This window comes from Garra rufa, chromosome 14 (assembly GCF_049309525.1).
Source record: "Garra rufa chromosome 14, GarRuf1.0, whole genome shotgun sequence".
Classification (NCBI taxonomy): Eukaryota; Metazoa; Chordata; class Actinopteri; order Cypriniformes; family Cyprinidae; genus Garra; species Garra rufa.
The window spans coordinates 22,930,938-22,952,047 of record NC_133374.1 but is presented as its reverse complement, the minus strand read 5'-3'; the positions used below and the strand labels follow the sequence as shown (position 1 = coordinate 22,952,047).

At 35.1% G+C, this 21,110-nt stretch overlaps 1 protein-coding gene across 1 annotated transcript; it reads left to right on the top strand.

The window, feature by feature from the left end:
- Window positions 1-43: 43 nt before the first annotated feature.
- Window positions 44-20,145, top strand: ubash3bb (ubiquitin associated and SH3 domain containing Bb). The gene is made up of 14 exons (XM_073817241.1): window positions 44-436; window positions 12,675-12,728; window positions 12,913-13,099; window positions 13,183-13,381; window positions 14,288-14,457; window positions 14,597-14,805; window positions 15,988-16,132; window positions 16,553-16,673; window positions 16,751-16,873; window positions 16,963-17,055; window positions 18,983-19,127; window positions 19,210-19,316; window positions 19,393-19,502; window positions 19,576-20,145. Exons 1-14 carry the CDS (start codon window positions 309-311, stop codon window positions 19,711-19,713), a joined length of 1,929 nt encoding a protein of 642 aa, XP_073673342.1. The 5' UTR covers window positions 44-308; the 3' UTR covers window positions 19,714-20,145.
- The last annotated feature ends 965 nt before the right edge of the window (window positions 20,146-21,110 follow it).

The following is a 21,110-nucleotide window of genomic DNA, read 5'->3' as shown; positions in this document are numbered from 1 at the left end:
GCCTACTTAGACAGCATTTTTGGACATACAGGCGCGTTGCTCAAATGTGCTGCCGTGTTCTGACTCGAAAGGCGCATGTGGTATCCAAAATGTTGTTTAGTAGGAAGGCAGTCCAATAGGTTTTGACACACGGCCATTATCTGTACTGTAGCTTGTTAATCTACTGTATTACTACTGTATACAAACATAGGCTGCCGCTGTCAGGAGGAGGGACGATTATGCTTGTAGTCATAGTGTAAATCGCTAAATAAGCAGATGTGGATGTGTCGTCTTCGACTATCGTCAGTATCATTTGATGGGACTGAAGGATGGCAGCAAAGGAGGATCTTTACTCAAAGATAATTCCACGCAGACTGAGACAGAACAGTTGCGTCTCTGTCAAACATGGATCCAATCTGGACGTGCTGCTCTCGATGGGATTTCCTCAGCAGAGAGCGTAAGTGCCATATTAATCATATATGATGGCGTTCTTCTTCAAATATTCATTGTGAAAATTCGTTATCGAACCAAATTAAATTGTCACTGAGGGGAGCTCAGTGCAAGTCGGTATAAAGTCACGAAACTGAAAACAATGGTTATCCTGCACTGCAAATGCTTTCTAATATGTGGTTTGCACAAGAAATACTTTCAATTGTTTGCCATTCAGGTCACTGATGTGCTTTTGCAGCCACATTAGGCATCACACAAGAGAAAGTCTGCCAGCTATTTTTGGTAATTGTGTCAAAAAAAAAAAAACACCGAGAGTACGATTTAAACTAGGGAATTATGTTTAAAGCAGTGTATAGATGCAATTATGTTATTTGAAGATGTCATTGACTATTGTGAATTATAGTTTACAGGTAGTGTATATATAATCTAATATTATATTTACAAAATTAGAAAAAAAGAGCAAATAAAATAAAAGTAACAAAATCTTTTATTGTATTTGTCAGATATTTAGTCAAATTTATATCTAATTTATCCAGACAATGTGACCTGTTAAATGATGTAATATGTCTGTCTTTAGTCTGCCCTCGGGCAATTAAAATAAATAAATTAAAAGATAAATGTTGTATGTAAAGGCACTTATGCTTTTGTATTAACTAGCATGTGTCATATGTAGTCATAAGAGTTATTAATAATAATTTTTCTCTGTCTCCTTTATGGATGTATTGACCCACATAACCACAATGAACTGCCCTTGATTTCCTGTGAAAGACTCTTTCAGAGTTAAGAGCTTTCAGTTGCCCTGATGTCAGGGTCACCATGAACAGTTTAAAGGCCCTCTTCATTCTCTCTTTCTCTCTTTTTTTAAATAATTACATAAGGCACTAACCATAGCAAAATAAATATTAAAAATTAATAATTCTAATTTTGATACTATACCCAATTTGTAAGATAATTTTTTAACCTTTTTATGTTATTGCTTTGGGCCACCGTGCAAGTGCTTCTTTGCGTCATTAATGTCATGTGTTGTATTTTTAAGTGACAGTACAGCATGTTCGCTCTCACTAAGCGTTTCTATAATTTACAGATTTTATTTAATTTTATAACAGCAATTTTATTTTAGTACACTATTAATGGTTAAAACATGTAAAAAATAATAATAGTTCCAAAGTTTGGGGGCCCCCCTAGCATACAGATACAGATGTGTCAGATATGTCTGGCATACTCATGTTGGTGCCCCTACCTGACTGAACCGACTGAGATACAACTTATCAGTGCAACGAGATGGTAAATGTGTCCTGTAACATGTGAAGAGGAACATCTGTGCTCATTACAGCATGAATGATTTGTAAGTCACAAGGTGTTTTTTTCCATTCTTATTTTGGCACATAAATGAGAAAACCCAAGACTATGCAGCTGTTCAAAATTAAAGCAGCACTCAGTATTGTGTGGGAAGATTCTATTTTCTTTTTTCTTTTTTTTTGTGGTCTTGGTGTTTACTCGTTTGGTCCTGTTGCATTTGGAAATTATTTTTTGGTAAGATTGATGAAAACTGAAAATGATGTCATCTTTTGTTCACCTTCATGCTGTTCCAAACTTATAGGTCTGACCTTCTTCTGTGGAAAATGGTCCCACTTTATAGTAGGTGGCCTTAACTTTTATGTACAATACATAGAACAGTAAGAGTTTTTGTGTGTGTGTTTTTTTTAAGAAGTTTCTTATGCTAACCAGCTTGCATTTATTTGATCCAAAATAAAACACTTTTATTTAGCAATGATGCTTTAAATTGATTAAAATTGATGATAAAGACATGTATAATGTTACAAAAGATTTCCTTTTCAGATAAATGCTGTTCTTCTAAACTTTCTGTTCATCAAAGAAACCTGAAAAATTGTACCTGGCTGTTTTCAACATAATAATAATTAAAAAAAAATTGAGCAGCAAATCCGAATATTAGAATGCACTGCAAAAAATGCTTTTCTTACTTCGATTTTTTGTCTTGTTTCCAGCCAAAATATCGAAATTTTACAATACAATACAAATTCTTGAATAAGGAAGGATTTTCTAGACAAGTAAAAATAATTTTCTTGTTTTTAGTAAAAACAAGTCAAAATGAAGTGAGTTTTCGCTTAAAACAAGAAAATTATTTTTACTTGTCTAAAAAAAAAATCTTATTTCAAGCAGACAGCTAGATTATTTTTCTTACCCCATTGGCAGATTATTTTGCTTGTTTTAAGCAAAAACTCACTTAATTTTGACTTGTTTTTACTAAAAACAAGACATTTTTTTTTTACTTGTCTAGAAAATCCTTCCTGATTCAAGAATTTTTAGATATTTTGGCTGGAAAAAAGTAAAAAAAAATCTAAGTAAGAAAAGCATTTTTTGCAGTGTGATTTTTGAAGGATCATGTGACTGGAGTAATGAAGCTAAAAATTAAGCTTTGAAATCACAGGAATAAGTTACATTTTAAAATATATTCAAATACAAAACTTATTTTAAATAGTAATTTTTTAATTACTGTGTTTGCTGTACTTTGGATCAAATAAATGCAGGCTTGGTGTGCAAAAGAGACTTCTTTAAAAAACATTAAAAATCTTACTGTTCAAAAACGTTTGACTGGTAATGTACTTGCATAAAAAAAATAAGTACAATGTACTTATGTTCATACTGAATTGCAAAACGCTTTTGCTGCTATTGAGGTGGGATACAGATAAGGTTATGGACAGTTTTGGTGGTATGTGTAGGTTTAAGGGTGGGTTATGGTGTAAGTGATGGATCAACAGTGTAACTATAAATGTAATTACAGAAATGTATTACAGATGTTATTAAATGCAGGTATTTTAAAAAATATATAAGTACAATGTAAAAACATACTAACATAAAGTGGGACCGGAAAAACAAAACTGGAATTTTGTCTTGTCCTTATAATGAAACTAAATAAGACTTTGTGTGAGAAATATATGTGACCCAGAAACACAAAACCAGTCTTAAGTAGCATGGGTATATTAGTAGCAAAAGCCAAAAATACATTGTATGGGTCAAAATTATAGATTTTCCTTTTATGCCAAAAATCTTTAGGATATTAAGTAAAGATGAAGATATTTTGTTAATTTTCCACCGTAAATATATAAAAACTTAATTTCTGATTAGTAATATGCATTGCTAAGAACTTCATTCGGACAACTTTAAAGGCGATTTTCTCAATATTTAGATTTTTTTGCACCCTAAGATTCCAGATTTTCAAATAGTTGTATCTAGGCCAAATATTGTCCTATCCTAACAAACAATACATCAATGGAAAACTTATTTATTCAGATTTCAGACAATATATTAGTCTCAATTTAATTATGACTGGTTTTGTGGCCCATGGTCACATTTAGAAATTTAATTCATTATTAACTGATCTGTAGAATCATTTTAATGAGCATTATTGTATTCATTAGATTTTTTCCGATCAGTAGAATTATTCTATTCAGTAATTTCATCATTAGAATCATTATAATTTCCAATCATTCAATTCTGTAGAATTATTCCAATCAGTAGAATTGTTATAATTATAATCATTCCTGTGATTAGAATCATTCAAATCAGTATGATTTTGATCAGTACATTCATTCCAATTAGTAAAATTGGTCCATAGATTGGTCTATCAGTCTATAGAATCATACTGATCAGTAGAATCATTCAAACTAGTTTTGTATACTGTTAAAACAGATTATTTAAAGAGATTTGATTCACAAGTATGATTCATTCAATTGAACAACTTTTCTCCCAGCTTTTCTTACAGAGTTCAAGTTAAGATAATTAAAGTGAATAATTTGTAGTGTTTGAGTCATTTGGTCTACTTTAGTGATAGTTTTAGGGTGAATTTTGTCATTTTGAAGATTGACAGCTAGCCCTCTCTTACTTTCACTACATTAAAATTTGATATTCTTGAAAATGTCCTCTGTGTTCACAGTAGAAAAAGTCATACAGGTTTGGAACAACATGAGGGTGAGTGATGACAAAATAGCAGAATTTTAATTCTTGGGTGAACCGTTAAGTCTGACTACACTACCCAGTCATTCTCGTTATTCTGTTGCTCATCCATATATCACCCTTACTGTCTTGTCAAAAGGTAGCATGTACCACTAGCCAGTCTGTGCATATTATAATGCTGCATCACTGTGGTTTTGTCTCAGGGTCGGTCACGCTGTGTAAATGTCATCAACTTCCTTCCTGAAATATGACACGCAACCGAGAGATGAGATAGCGACCCTGACCTCCCAGTGCATAAACACACAGATCTTGATCATCTTCCATATTAAAAGACCATATTATGTCTCTCGCAGCCTGTGAGGATGCATTTCATGGTTCTGATGTGATGTTCTTGTGGAAACAAACAAGTGGGCTGTCAGTTTGGCCACACAGTTGGCCACATTTGCCGACAGGCCTGCAGGTGTTGGCTGGCCATATTTTGGGACGGACAGCTGTGCGCTCTTCCCTTCGTTGGTTCCCCGTGTGGCAGGGTTGGCAGCTGGTACTTGCAGGCCTCGGGGCTTGTGGGATAGCGTCTGTTTGTTACTCTTGCCGGGCGTCAGTGAGATCAATCGTATCTTTTTCTTCTTCCTCTTTGGCTCAGCTCCCTCGGTGGCTGCTGGGATAAAGGAAACAGATGTAGGCCAGCACGCAAGCATCAGTAGAGAGCGAACCTCTCCTTCACCGCTGAAAAAACAGGCACAGGCACAAGAGTGGGATCCACAAAGGCAGTTGTTATAAAGTCAGCCTACTCTTCCACTCCTCCACTGTTTATAAGGGGCCTGTATCAGTGTGTGTTCTCTCATTTGTGAGTCCGCCATCTGTGGCGGTTGTGCGGTTGCCAGAATGAGAGCCGTGTGTCCAAATGTGGCTGTCCTTCCACCCTCCTGCTCACTCTCTTAAGCTCTGGAAGACACACAAGGATACAGCTCCACCTTTTGCCATTGTTGGCTATCGTTTTGGAAAAACAGAAAATGCAATTTCAAAAGTTCGGGGTTGGTAAAATTTTTACATTATAAATGTCTTTATTCTCACTTTTAATTATGCTTGATGGTTGATCCCAAGTTTTTTTTTAAATGTTTAACTTATTTAATCCTTCCTTGTTTAAAGGATTAGTTCACATCCAGAATAAAAAATTTCCTGATAATAACTCACCCCCATGTAGTCCAAGATGTCTTTCTCTCCTGAGTTAAAAAGAAATTAAGGTTTTTGAGGAAAACATTCCAGGGTTTTTCTCTATATAGTGGGCTTCAATGGGAGTTAACAGATTTGTTTGACTTTTTTTCATTGAAATTGCAGTTTCAATGCAGCTTCAGAGGGCTCTACACGATCCCAGCCAAGAAATAAGAGTCTTATCTAGCGAAACGATCGGCCATTTAAAAAATAAATAAATAAACAATTTACTTTTTAACCACAAATTCACGTCTGTCACTAGTTATATGTAATTATGCGTGGTTAGTTCTTCGACTGTGTACTTTGGTTCAAAAACTCCAGCTCATTTTCTCTCCCAACTTCAAAAGCATCCAACATTGTTGCTATACTTTTTTTATAAAGAGTGTTTGATTTTCTTTGCATGTTCGCTTTGTAAACACTGGGTCTGTACTCCAGCCTACGTCATGCGTGATCTTTCCAATGTGACTACGTAATCCGTAAGTCGAGCTAGTGCAATACAAGCAATTGTCATTTTTTCGTTGTGAAAGTATTCATATCCCTTCATTATTTTTCATGTTTTGTTATGTTGCTGCCTTATGGGGTGCCAGGGGTGTCAAACGTCTATTCCTGGATGGCCACAGCAGCAAGCCTTTTAGGGTATGATGCAACAAGATTTGCACATCAACATTTGGCAATTATCTGCCATTCTTCACCTCTCAAGCTCTGTTGGGTTGGATAGGGTCTGGCAGACATTTTCAGGTTTCTACAGAAATGATTTGGTTCAAGCCCAGGCTCTGGCTGGGCCACTCAAGGACATTCACAGAGTTGTCTATAAGCTGCTCTTGCTGTGTGTTTAGTGTCATTGTCCTGTTGGAAGGTGAACCTTCTGCCCACTCTGAGGTTCTGAATACTCTGGACATTGTTTTTAAGTCTATCTCAATATTTTGGTGCATTGAGCTTTTCTTCTACTCTTGATGAGTCCCTCAGTCCCTGTCGCTGAAAAACAGCCCCAGCCCCACAGCGTGAGGTTGCTACCAGCACAAATTACTTTTGGGATGCTACTGTGCAGGTGGAAAGCAGAGCTGCTTTCCATCAAACATGATGCTTGGAATCTGGTTCATCAGACCACAGAATCTTGTTTCTCACAGAGGGTCTTTTATGTGCTTTTTTGCAAATGCCAAATGTGTTTTCATGTGTCTTCACTGAGGAGAGGATTGAATCTTGCCACACCACCATAAAGTCCAGATCAGTGAAGTGTTGAAGCAATGTTTGTCCTTCTGTAAGATTCTCCAATCTGCATATACTGTATGATCATGGAGCTCAACTAGAGTGACCATCAGCTTCTTGGTCACCAGTCTAAACAAGGGCCTTCTCCATCAATTGTTCAGTTTGGCAAGAAGGCCAGCTCTAGGATGAGTCGTGGTTGTTTCAAACTTCTTCCATTAAAGGGTAACAGGGACTAAATGCTTTTGTGAACCTTCAATGCAGCAGAAGTTTTTCTGAACTCTTCCCCAGATGTGTGGCTTGATGCAATCCTGTCTCTGAGCTCTATAGACCTTTTTTTTTTTTTTTTACCTCAGGGCTTGGTTTTTCCTCTGATATGCTTTTTCAGCTGTGTGCCTTTCCAAATCATACCCATTCAATTTAATTTACTACAGGTTAACTTCATTCAAGTGTAGTAACATCTACAAGCAATAAGAATGCTCCTGAGCTAAATTTAAACTGTTCCAGATAAGGGTATGAATACTTATTTTTAATAAATATACTTAACTTTAATAAAGATAAAGGAAAAAGTAATTTAAAGCAGTTTAACATAAGACAGCAACGTAACAAAATGTGGGGGAAAAAAAAAAATAAAGGGGTATGAATACTTTCGCAAGGCACTGTGTATAGTTTTTTATAATTTTTTTTTTTTTTTTTTTTTTTTTTTTTTTAAATGACCAATAGTTTTGATAGATAAGACCTTTATTTTTCAGCTGAGATCTTGTAGAGCCCTTTGAAGCTGCATTGAAACTGCAATTTGGACCTTCAACCCGTTGGGTCCAATTGAAGTCTGCTATATGGAGAAAAATCCTGTTCTGCTCAAAAACCTTAATTTCTTTTCAACTGAAAAAAGAAAGAACATCTTGGATGACATGGGGGTGTGTAAATTATCAGGAATTTTTTTTCTGGCAGGGAACTTATCCTTCAACAATTTTAATAAATTTCCATGAGTTGAATGCAACAGTTCAATACGGCAATAGTGAATCTCTTAAAATACACTGTAGACACTGGATCATCTGTCTGTAAAACTAGTGGTTGAAAGCATTGTTTTGGATTGCAGTGACTCTCTTGAGTGTCTTGGCAAAGAATCAGGCTAAACGGAAGGTCTGTAAACAGGAAACTTAAGGATGCAGAGGTCTGAGCTGTGGGATTTCCCCAAAGAGCCAAGTTAAAGGTGTGTTCAAGCTGTTTGGTCAGCTGGACGATTATGAAAAGACACTTTGTGGAGATTATCTGGAGTGATTTGTAGAAAACAGTTATATGCATCATTACATAAGGACAAAAAATAGAACTAAATAAAAAAGAACAATAAAATAAACTATTCTTAATTGTGTTAAGACTGTAAAGTAATTCTTGTTTGCAAGCTGCTGGTTGCTGTTGCACGTCTTGGTATAAATATAAAAAAAAATATTATCTCCTTTAGATCATTTATATATCATATATCATACTTCATTAAGCCAAATATAGGTGGAAGACTTGCTGATCACAGCTTTCCGTGTTCAGTCATAATTGATTCGTTATCGTATGTGTCACTGGAATTTGTAAAGAATCACCCCACGGCACCTTCATCTTCAGATTGTACATGAGTAATACAGGATAAATAGGAAATAGCTTGTAAGACATAAAAAGGCATATAAAGACATGACAGTTGTGAGTGTGGCGTGTGTGGGCGGTTATTCAGTTTTTTTTTTTTTTTATCTTGATTCAAAATGCATATTTGTTTTTTTGTAAGGAAAATATTACTTACGACCTTCTTTAAACTTTAATGCGTAGATGTTTTCTCTATCACGCTTGGTATGCATGTTAATAATTAAGGAGCTTTTCCAATAAATGGGATAAAAAAAGAATTAGTATAGAAACAGATGACTTGATCTGGGATGCTTTTACTATGAAAAAGTGCAGTTCTGTTCTGATAAAATGGGGAAAAAAATGTTAAATGCAATAATAGCATGCATCTAACCATATCATATAATATTGTCTTATTATACTATATTATAATATATATTAAAAATAGAAAAATTAACATAAAAAATTAATGAACAGATATTTTGGCACAAATTCGCCTGAAAATCTTATTTATAATGTTAATTATTTGAATGTTGTTGAGTGATCATAGCACTATTTTAAATTTCAATGTTTGATTGAATTTTCATAATCCGTTTGTTAGAGTATTGTTTTTTTATATTTGGTCATTTATGTTTAGATGTATCATATTGAATGCTGTTAATTAATACTCAGTAATTGATAAAGATACATTTTATTTGCAATGTGCCTTCCTCATACTGAAACAAAGAAAAAATTTGTTTGCTGGGCTGTGCTTTGTCTTGAAAAAACAGTTCAAGCCGTCGCATAGAAGTCTGTTTTTACTCTCATTTGCCTTTCTTGCTATGTTGTCTGTCACATCTGGTTAACCCTATCCTTGCTTCTGCTTTTTACAATGTTGTTAACGCAATTCTTTATTCTAAGAGATCAGGTTCACAGCAAACAAACACACAGACTGGCCATGGCTTTTGGTGAACTATTTCCTGTTTGAAGTAGCTCAGGGGAAGTCCTGGTATACCCTGAGGTTTCGCTTCAGCGGTAATAGTTGAAAAGAGGCCTTATGAGTCTTATGATGACCTGTTCTCACAGGCTGAAACACTAATACACTCCACGATCCCATGTAACCAAAGTTATTTTCTCATTAGTCATTCGGTTGAGCTTTCAGAACAGAAACCATCTAACAATGTATTTTTGTTCATTGGGACGGTTATTTGGTCACACAGATGTTGTTCAATTTGTTATGTCTTCTAATTATATGAAGTTCCAGGTGTTCTGGAAATGGCAAATTAGGGTGTTCTTTATCATATGTAGACATCAATTTTCATGACTGAACATTATTACTCATATAGGTTACACATATTATCTTATTATTCGTGAGCCTGGTCAATTTTAGACAAGAACAAAAGATTTATTAAAGCACAAAAGATTTTTTTGTATGCATATATGGATATACGTTGCAATATATTGCAACATAGTTTAAAAGTAAAAATTTTTAAAGCTTTATTAAGGCGATTGACATAAAAAGGCTTCTAAAGACATGTCTTATGCATATTGCAATATTGTATAAAAGTGAAAATATCAATTTAAATGTCAGTCACTTAAAAAATCCTTCAATTGCAGTATTTAAATTATTTTGATTATATTATTAATTATTATATTTTTATGAAAAAAAAAAAAAAAGAGTTGTTCTGGTGTGACTGTGTAGCCAAACTGCTAGGTCACAGATTTGTTACTGTAATACTAAAAAACAATTTGGTGTAGAAACTGAAATTGCTAATAAATTTCACACTTAATTACAAAGAGGTCAAGTAAGTATATATACTTAATAATTAATATTGAATTAAACATAAACTTTTGAAGTAGAAAGACTGAAATAGTATTTTTTTCATAAAACTTACTCCAATAATTACTGTTTTATTTGCAGCTAGTAAACTATGCAACTAGTGCATCGTTTTATTAACTTCTTATTAACTTTTAAAAATGAAGACAGCAATTCAGCAAATTCTGTCTTTATCTTTTCAAAACTCAAAGAAGATAAAAGAAAATATGGCCCATCTGCATTAAATACTGGAACACTTTCTATTTAAAGTTGATCCTAAAAATCTTCTTGCTTTTTAAAGCAGTATTCTCACTTCAAGAAGCAATCGCACTTTGTATGAGACACTGATGTGCAAGACAAGTGTGATAATCAGCTCTCTCACACAGCTTATGAGCTTTTTCACTGACTTGCATGTCATAAATCATAAAAATGTAAACTCATCTCATTTTACCCACAGTTTCCACTGTCACAGACCTCATGGAGTCATAGTGTGAGTTTATAGTCTATTCGATTCAAAAATGACACACAGATATCATATGCTCACTGAGGCCTGCACAGCAGAACATGCTTAATGAACTTGCGTGCATAGGTTCCACACAGTTTTTTTTAACATTAAATTTAGTGATAAACTTAGAATGGAATACCTAGAAAAGAAGAAATCTTTTGCAGTAAATTACTAGCTAGACAGCGCACTAGAGATATTTTGTGTGAAAAAGAAGTGTGCTTAATTGTTTTAAATGTGCACTTGTAGTGTACTTAAAAGTGTATATATAATATTAATGGAACAAAAGGCAACTAAAGTGTACTTAAAGGCATAGTTCACCCAAAAATGAAAATTCTGTCATTAATTACTCACCTTCGTGTCGTTCCAAACCTCTAAGACCTTTGTCTATCTTCAGAACACAAATTAAGATATTAAAATTTTTGGGTGAACTGTCCCTTTAAAGACAGTATACTTTCATGACCTTTCTTAATGCACTTGTGTACACTTTTAAAAAAGTGCATGCTGTAATAAATGTCAAATTAAACATTTTAAAGTGCTTTAAAGAAGTACACACTTGTTGATGTTTTGAAAAATATACATTGAGTGTCAGTACATCAGGCAGTGCACTTTAACCATATTTCAAAGACATTTGAAATTACAATCGATTAATTGTGAAATTACATATAAATATGAATAAAATCCTACCTATGGCTATGTGAGGCAAAAAAATCACTCTCATGTTGCATTGAATTTAAAATTTAAACCATAATACAATTGTAAATAACTTGCAATCAAATGTCCGAAAACATTACATCCATTTTGCATTTACAGTTGAAGGCTTAAAAAGTTTACATACACCTTGCAGAATCTGTAAAATGGTAATTATTTTACCAAAATAAGAAGGATCATACAAAAGTCATGTTATTTTTTTTTAGTACTGACTTGAATAAGATATCTGACAAAAAAGATTTTTACATATAGTCCACAAGAAAAAATACTACTTGAATTTATAAAAAATAACCCTGTTCAAAAGTTTACATACATTTGATTCTTAATACTGTGTTGTTACCTGAATGATCCACAGCTGTGGTTTTTTTTGTGTGTGTGTGTGTGTGTGTGTGTGTGTGTGTGTGTGTGTGTGTGTGTGTGTGTGTGTGTGTGTGAGCTTTCAAGGAAACACGATGCATTAAGAGACGAGGACGGTGAAAACTTTTTGATTTTGAAGGGCAGTACTAAATGGAAAAATATGATATTTAGGCAAAATAAGAAAAATGTACACATCCTCATTCTGTTCAAAAGTTTACACCCCCAGCTCTTAATGTGTCGTTTTTTCTTCTGGAGCATCAGTGAGCGTTTGAACCTTCTGTAATATTTGCATATGAGTCTCTCAGTTGTCCTCAGTGTGAAAAAGATGGATCTCAACTCATACAGTCATTGTTGGAAAGGGTTCAAATACACAAATATGCTGTAAAACCAAAGAATTTGTGGGACCTGAAGGATTTTTATGAAGAAAAGCAGGCAGTTTAACTGTTCAAAACAAACAAGGGACCCATGAACAACTATCACTAAAAAACAAACAAACAAACAAAAAACAGCTGTGGATCATTTAGGTAACAATACAGTATTAAAAATCAAGCAAATGCAAATTTTTGAACAGGGTCATTTTTATAAATTCAACTATTATTTTCTCTTGTGGGCTATATGCCCTGCTGAAAAAAAAAAATGGACTAGCTGGAAGTAGCTGGTTTTAGCTGGTCTCCCAGCCTGGCCAGGCTGGAAAAGTGGCCAAAACCCCTCTAAAATTATCCACAAAATTATATTCAAAATAAAACTAAAGGTTTTTTTTTTCCCAATAAAGCAAGGCACCCATTGCAAAATACAGTCCACAAATGTTCTATCTATATTCTTATATCAATCTTTTGGATGCAAAATGAATGCTGGTGGTAATTCTAAAATATGCTCTCTTTACAGATTGAAAGCTCTGGCATCAACTGGAGGCAGAAGTGTTCAGCTTGCATGTGATTGGTGAGCTTTCCTAAACACACTCCTCTTGAATTTGCTTTTCTTGAGGAATTGTACCACCCTCTAGTGGTTTATTTGAGTCAATCCAGTTGTTCTATACATAATAAGAATTTCTTGATGACAGATGCAATTACGAAGACATTATTTGCTACTTTACATGTGCATGGTCATGTATATGTCTCCATAGGCTTTTCTCTCATTTGGACGACCCTTTCCTGGACGACCCTTTACCCAGAGAGTATGTGCTGTATCTGCGGCCCAGTGGGCCTTTACAAAACCAGCTTTCTCATTTCTGGCAGCAGTCTCGCTTGACTTGTGGAAAAAACAAAGCTCACAACATATTCCCACACATCACACTCTGCCAGTTCTTTATGGTGAGTCACAGTTTCTGTTTTTATCTTGATGTCTTATTCCTATGTTGCTGAATTTGACATTTCTTCGTTTTATGTATTTGCAGTGTCCAGACAATAAACTAGTGGCTCTGTGTGAAGCTCTGCAGTCTGCAGTCAATCAGTGGAGAGGACGTTTCCCCAGCCCTCTGCCACTGGAACTCTACACCTCCACTAACTTCATAGGCCTCTTCGTAGAGGAGCAGGTGGCTGAGTCGCTGAAGAAGTTTGCGGCTGACTTTGCGGTGGAGGCTGCTGCTAAAGCTGGTGGGGAGGCGTGATCTGAGCATTTGTCACAGATGGTGCCTGCATAGTGCTCACGTTTTTTTTGGTTTCTAATCAGCTCATTACTCATCCTCAAGTCATTCCAAACCCGTATGACTTTATTTCTTTCTAATTTGGAACACAGATGAAGAAATTTAGTAGAATGTCCAAGCTGCTTTAACATAATAAAAGCAGGGTATTTGCAAAACTTAAATTATCAACAAACACATTGATTCACTTTAGGAGGCCTTTATTAACCCCCCGGAGCCGTGCACAGTTTATGATGGATTGACACACTTTATTGGACGTCTATTGGACTATTGAATAGTCACAGCTATTCACTGCCAACAAAAAGCTTGTAAGAGCCAGGACATTTTTTAATGTAACTCTGATTGCATTTGTCTGAAATAAGAAAGTCATATACACCTACGATGGCTTGAGGGTGAGCAAATCATGGGGTAATTTTCATTTTTGGGTGAACTAAACGAAAATGCTGCCTTTGCGTTTAACAAAACGGGGGAAACAATGAAGGAGTATGAATACTTTCGAAAGGCACTATAGTATACCAAACAAGTTTTTATGTGTTTCTGGTGCTAATTTGTCCTTTTTTATAGTTATACTATATGCTTTCAATGTATGGATAAGATCTGCAAATATGTCATTTTTTACTGAAAAAAGAAAGAGATGAGGGTGAGCTAACGATGAATGAATTTTTATTTTTGAGTGAACTGTCACTTTAAATTTATATTTTTCAAAGATAAATTGTAAATTAAACATTTTAGATATTTTATCTTTTTAAACTGTTTTCAAATGAAAAAAAAAAGATACTGATTCTTTAAACAAAATGTTGTTTATTTGAATAGAGAATTAATTCATAAAAATGCTCATAACTCTTCATTTATTTTATAGATGTTCACTTGGAACCCCATAAAAAGCAGCTTCATTTGACTTTAGCCTATCACTTCCCACCCAATCATTATTCTACCTTGGAAAAGTTGTCAAGAGGGATTGAGGTCAAGCTAGGTTGTGATTGGCTGGCTGCCCTCTTCTCACGGGACATACGATTTGCGAATCACGAGGTAAGGCTCAATTAAGCCTTATGTGTTTGGTTTAAAGCCTACTGTTAGACTAATTTTGTTTTGTTTTGTTTTTTCAGTTAAAATTCTTTGCTAGTTCACAAAAATGGACTTTAATGCTGACTTCTTTTTTTATTGTCAGACTTTGCGAGTGATGTACCCCTACACTCCTCAGAACGACGATGAGCTGGAACTGGTGCCAGGAGACTTTATCTTCTCATCTACAGTGGAGCAAATGAGCACTAGTGAGGGCTGGGTGTACGGCACGTCTCTGGGTACAGGCATCTCTGGACTGCTGCCTGAAAACTATGTGAGCCCTGCTGATGAGTGTGACACGTGGGTCTTCCATGGGTAGGTTCTCCAAATTATGTGCTGTACAAGTTTGATCAGTTCTCAGCGAGACTTAATGGGATAGTTTACACAGAAAAAAAAAAGACCCAGCCTTCTTTCTCATTCATCAGTGCTGCGGCTCTGCAGATGGATACTATTATGCACATCTCGAGTTTATAAGAGCAAAAACGCGTTCTGTTTGATCATCCCCTTATGCATGTCACTCATACTTTGTTGTCAAATTAGACAGATAGTGAAACTTAAGTGCTTTTGCTGACATTACAGAATTTACCCACATTTTAATGCTGATGTGTGAAAGGTCTCTTACTGTTAAAAAGCCAGAATGCCGTTGCCTGTGTGAACAGGATATTTTTGTTTTTACCTGTAAAGTCATACTGGTAATTTTACGGCAGTTTATCGGGATTGCTGTGTGAAGGGGATTATATCACAAAAAAATAATACTAGCCTAAATAAAAAAACAACCAAACAAAGAAAACAAATAATGCTCGCTGAAGACAAGTAAACAGTCAGCGATTAAATAAGAAACTAATTAAAAGAAATCAGACAAAAAAAAAAACTACAGTAGAATAAATAAACAAGAAATGCTACATACATTGTATAAAGTAATCATATGTATAAAAACACTGCATATTCTTCACTGTGTAAATTAAATATAAATTTCTTATTATTAAAGTTACAAGCGTGTTTTAGTCAAGAGCAGTGAGAGATTTTCTCTTTTTTGTTGTTTGATTAACATGAATGACAAACAGCAGGAATATTAGACTGCTGTCACTTTAAGAGCTGCCCGGATCCAATATACTGTTACACATTTTCTTTCTTAGCTGTTTACTTTCACTTAAGACCTACATTACTGTGTTTAACGAGGATACTTGCAAAAATAGGCATTTTGACACGTACAAGTGTGTGTATTTAACCGCTCAAGGCCTATAAAGCAGCAAGAACTATCCCTTTAAGCATTGAAACAAACCCCAAAATTCAAAGTAAATACATAAAGCATTTAAAAAAACAAAACATTTCACAACTTCCAACATCCTAGCATTGTGGCTAACACCACATACATTGTCAGAAAATGTCAAAATCCTTTTTTATCACTGTAATCTCACTTCACTGTCTTAATTAAATGTCTTAAATGTTAAGAATACAAAGTTCTGCAGGGCATTTATCTCTATGCTTTTTAAACAGGTCACACTCCTTCTTTTGTACTTCCCCTTCGGAAAAGGGTTGCAAGGAGAGCAAATCATTGGATGGTCTGCTTAACATTCGATGCTTTGAAAACTCAAAGTTGGGAGAGTCTGCCATCTTGAGTGTTATTTGTCAACCTATGCAGGTGCCTATTACTATACATTACAGCAATAAAAGTAACATGGACCCTTTTCACAAGACTGTGATAATGCATTTCAATGGTCATTAGCATTGTAAATCTTCAAGGTTTTAATATATATATATATATATATATATATATTTTTTTTTTTTTTTTTTTTTTTTTTTTAATGCATGTACATACATACATACATAGTCCTTTTTTCTTTTGCTGTTTGAGCAAATGAAATTAAAATAAAAAATTATTTGTGGTACTCTCCGATTCACTGCTTGTGTAGTTTACCCAATTATGACTATTCCGCTGCTGAGGAACCCAGAAATGTGAAAAAGGTCCATTTCCAACATTTTTCACTGTTTAGTTCAAAATAAACTTGGATACTAATGATCTGAATGATTCATTAAAGCATTTTTGTGTTGTCGGTGATAGGTGCTCCGCTCTAACATCCAGTCTCGGACCCCTAAAAGAACCCTGTTTGTATGTCGGCATGGAGAGAGAATGGATGTTGTGTTTGGGAAACACTGGTTCTCACAGTGTTCCGACTCTAAAGGTAATTTGAACAGACGGGTCGTGGTGCCTCGCTCACATGGTACAGTTAGTCTGCAAGCTCAGTTTGTCTTTCTGTAGGCAGGTATGTGAGGGGTAACCTGAATATGCCCGCTGCACTACCTGCCTGGGGTGGAGCACACAGGGACTATGAAATGGACGCTCCTATCACAGTGGTTGGAGCTACACAGGCAAAGATAGTGGGTATGTCTGCACAGTGTTATGATGTTCACATGAGTTCACCAAGTGAATTGTTTATCATGCTCTTTTTATGTGATCCATCTGATTTCCAGGTGAGGCTCTGCTGGAAAGTAATACCACTATTGATTTTGTGTACTGCTCGCCCAGTCTCCGATGTGTCCAGACAGCTCATGAAATCCTCAGAGGTACGTACTGTAGTCAGGAATCTGTTGGCAGCATGTCTACAGGAAAATTCCAATTGGAGAATGTCTTTTAGACCAGGGGTTTTAAATCTTTTAGATGCCATAGAGACTTCTTTCTTAAAATATAAAAGGTAGCTATATACTTTCATGTATAAAGACTCAATTTATACTGTGAAAAATTAAAAAAATGTTATACAGTTGAGGTCAACTTTCAAAAATCTGAATTATTTTACCAAAATAAGAGTTAGTGTTTTATTTAGTACTGACCTAAATAAGATAATTTATTTCACATAAAAGACTTTTACATATAGTCCACAACAGAAATAGTAGTTGAATTTATAAAAATGACCCCTTTCAAAGGTTTTTTTATTCTTAATACTGTGTTGTTATGTGAATGATCCACAGCGGTGTTTTTTGGTTTAGTGATAGCTGTTCATAAGTCCTTTGTTTGTCCTGAACAGCTGCCCGCTGTTCATCAGAAAAATCCTTCAGGTCCCACAAAGTATTTGGTTTTTCAGCATTTTTATGTATTTAACCCTTTCCAACAATGACTATATGATTTTGAGATCCATCTTTTCACACTGAGGACAACTGAGGGACTCATATGCAACTATACAGAAGGTTTAAATGCTCACTGATTCTCTTTTTACCTTAAACGTCTCTTATGTGAAATATCTTATTCAGGTAAGTGCTAAAAAGAAAATAACATGCGTTTTGTATGATCCCTCTTATTTTGGTAAAATAATTAACATTTTGCAGATTCTGCATGGTGTTTGTAAACTTTTGACCTCAAATGTAAATACACAATTGTTCAGTTAGCAAGATTTTTAAGTAAAAAAAAAAACTTTTATACAGCAAGGATGCCTTAAATTGATCAAAAGAGACTAAATAAGTGTATAATGTTATAGTTCTTTAAAAAATGCTGTCAAAGAATAGTGAATATGCATCATAGCTTCCACAAAAGTATTAAGCAGCACATGTGTTTTCATAATAACATTGGTAATAGTAAGAAATTTTAATTGAGCTTCAAATCAGCATATTAGAATAATTTCTGAAGGATCATGTGATCATGTGGAGTAATAGCTGCTAAAAATTCAGAAAATTTGCCATCGCTGGAATAAATTACATTTTAAAATATATTAAAGTAGAAGAATACAGTCTACATTGTAAATAATTACTAAATTGTAAAATCATTTGACAATATTGTTGTTTTTTATCTGTATTTTTGATCAAATAAATAAATGCATCCTTGGTGAACATAAGTATTTAAAAAATAATAATAATAATTCCAACCCCAAACATTTGAACAGTACTTTGTTTGTAAAATATGATCTGGAAAATATAGTTATTTTCTTTTTTCTATCCACAAGTAGATTAACATTATAATTCTGACAATTGAAAGCTTGTATTAAACTAAAATTTTCCAGAAAGTTCCATGTTGCTTATGTGTTCACTATATTAGTCGACTTTTCAATAAAATTGTTATATTTAAAGGGACAGTTCACACAAAAAAGACAAGTATTATATCATTAATTACTCACCCTAATGTTGTTTCAAACCCGCAAGATTTCAGTTCATCTTTAGAAAATAAATTAAGATATTTGTAATGAAATCCGAGAGCTTTCAGTGACTTTTTTTTGACATAGTACTCTTGAGAATGTGCATTCTTGTAGCTTTATAAAATTAAGGTTGAACCACTGATATTGCATGGACTGTTTTATCGATATCCTTACTACCTTTCTAGACCTTGAATGTGTCAGTTGCTGTCTACGCAGGGTGAGAAAGCTCTCGCATTTCATAAAAAATATAATTTGTGTTCCGAAGACAAACAAAGGTCTTGCGAGTTCGGAACGACATGAGGATGAGTAATTAATGACAGAATTTTCATTTTTAAAGTGATCTCTTTAAATGCTTTCTGACCCTTTTCTAGGAATGCAGCAAGATGGCAGAATAAGCATTCGAGTGGAGCCTGGGCTTTTTGAGTGGACTAAATGGGTGTCAGGAACATCTTTGCCTGCTTGGATACCCCCCACAGATCTAGCTGCGTCCAACCTTAATGTAGACACAACATACAGGTAACAAATGTAGTGATCATATACAGTGTGGAAGCTATTTACACATCAAATTCCATCCTGATTGACAGTTGCCTTTCTGCAGACCTCACATCCCCATTAGCAAACTATCCATCTCGGAGGCGTATGACACGTACATTAGTCGCAGCCACCAGGTGACCAAAGACATTTTGGCGTACTGCAAAAATAAGGGTGAGTGATTAAAAGTTTTACTTTTACTATTTAAACCTATATAACTCTTTACTAATACCCTCCTTTTTTACATTAGGAAAAAATATTCTATTTGTGGGACATGCTTCCACTCTGGAGGCCTGTACTCGGCAGATGCAGGGCCTTTCTCCTCAGAATCCTAAAGATTTTGTGCAAGTAGTTCGAAAGGTTAGTTTCATCCTTTTTACTTTAAACATTTGATGTTTGTACTTTAAATATGTGAGTCGATCTTTTCGTCCAGATTCCATACCTGGGTCTGTGTGCCTGTGAGGAGCAGGGGGACTCAGGAGTCTGGCAGCTAGTGGACCCACCAATTCTTCCTTTAACTCACGGGCCCAACCACAGCTTCAGCTGGAGAGAGACCCTACAGCAAGAATGACCTTATCTGCATGGTCTGTCAACAAGAGACTGAAATGTTACCTGCACTGGAAGCACACAACTGAGAATATTTTTGAAACAGATCTAATCTGTGACATCCAGGTTTGAGTTATGCAAATAAGAAATGGGATGTGGCAGAGTTTTTGTTTGTGGGTGGACAGAGGAGACGCACTGAATAATGAACATTTGTGGTAATGTTTACTGAGTCTTTAAAAAGGCTTTCTCAGGGCATTGGCGATCACTTTTAACAGGTCAAAATGCACAGTGGCATAATGCAGCACTTATCGTAAAGATTCAAGATCACTTTCTGCCATGCAATTATGTACAATTTTGCGAGGAGATGTTAAAGAGCTTAAAGGCAGTCCATGTCTTAATCCTTTCTCTTGCAAATGTAACTTGAATGCATTAAAAGTGTAATATTTGTTTTAGCATAGCTGAATGGATATCAAATGTATTTGTACTATCTTTACATTAAAGCTTAAGTGTGTAATTATTAAAATAAAAATAATATTGTAATTAATCTTTAAAAAGGTTAAAAAAAGTTGCAGCACAACCCAAATTAATGTGCACAGACAAACTGCCAAACCATTGGCAGACAAGGGGAGAGTTTGGGAAACCTGTTTGACGCTATCGCATTTCCAGTATCGCGAATAGGCAAAACGCAGTAATTTTCTAGCAATATTAAAGGGATAGTTCACCCAAAAATGAAAATTTGATGCTTATCTGCTTACCCCCAGGGCATCCAAGATGTAGGTGACTTTGTTTCTTCAGCAGACCACAAACAAAGATTTTTAACAAAAAACGGTGCAGTCTGCCAGCCAAATAATGTGAGTGGATGGGCACCAGACCTTTAAAAGTAAAAAAAAAAACAGACAAATCCAAATTACACCCTGCGTCTCGTGACGATACATTGATGTTCTAAGACACGAAACGATCGTTTTTTGCGAGAAACTGAACAGTATTAATATAATTTTTTACCTTTGATACACAGCCACGTCCATCTGTCCTTTTCATCCGGCTCGTTACACGTGTACACGCTCTGGCGTAGTATACGCAAACGCCGGAAGGGTAAATCTGTGAAAAGTCCCGGATGAGTTTGCGCAAGCAAACGTAATCTTTTAGCTTTAAATCGGTTTGAACAATCAGAATTAGCACAAGTAATTACCATTTTTAATAGCCGCTATACCCACAATCTCTGTGCACTGTGTAAACAATGAGTGTTGTATACACGCGACAGATCGCTTCCGGTGTTTGCGTTTACTACGCCAGAGCGCGAACACATGTGACGTGCCTGATGCTAAACTCGTGATCATGACAGATGGACGTGGCTGTGTATCAAAGGTAAAAAAATGCTATAAATACTGTTCAGTTTTTTCGCAAAAAACGATCGTTTCGTGT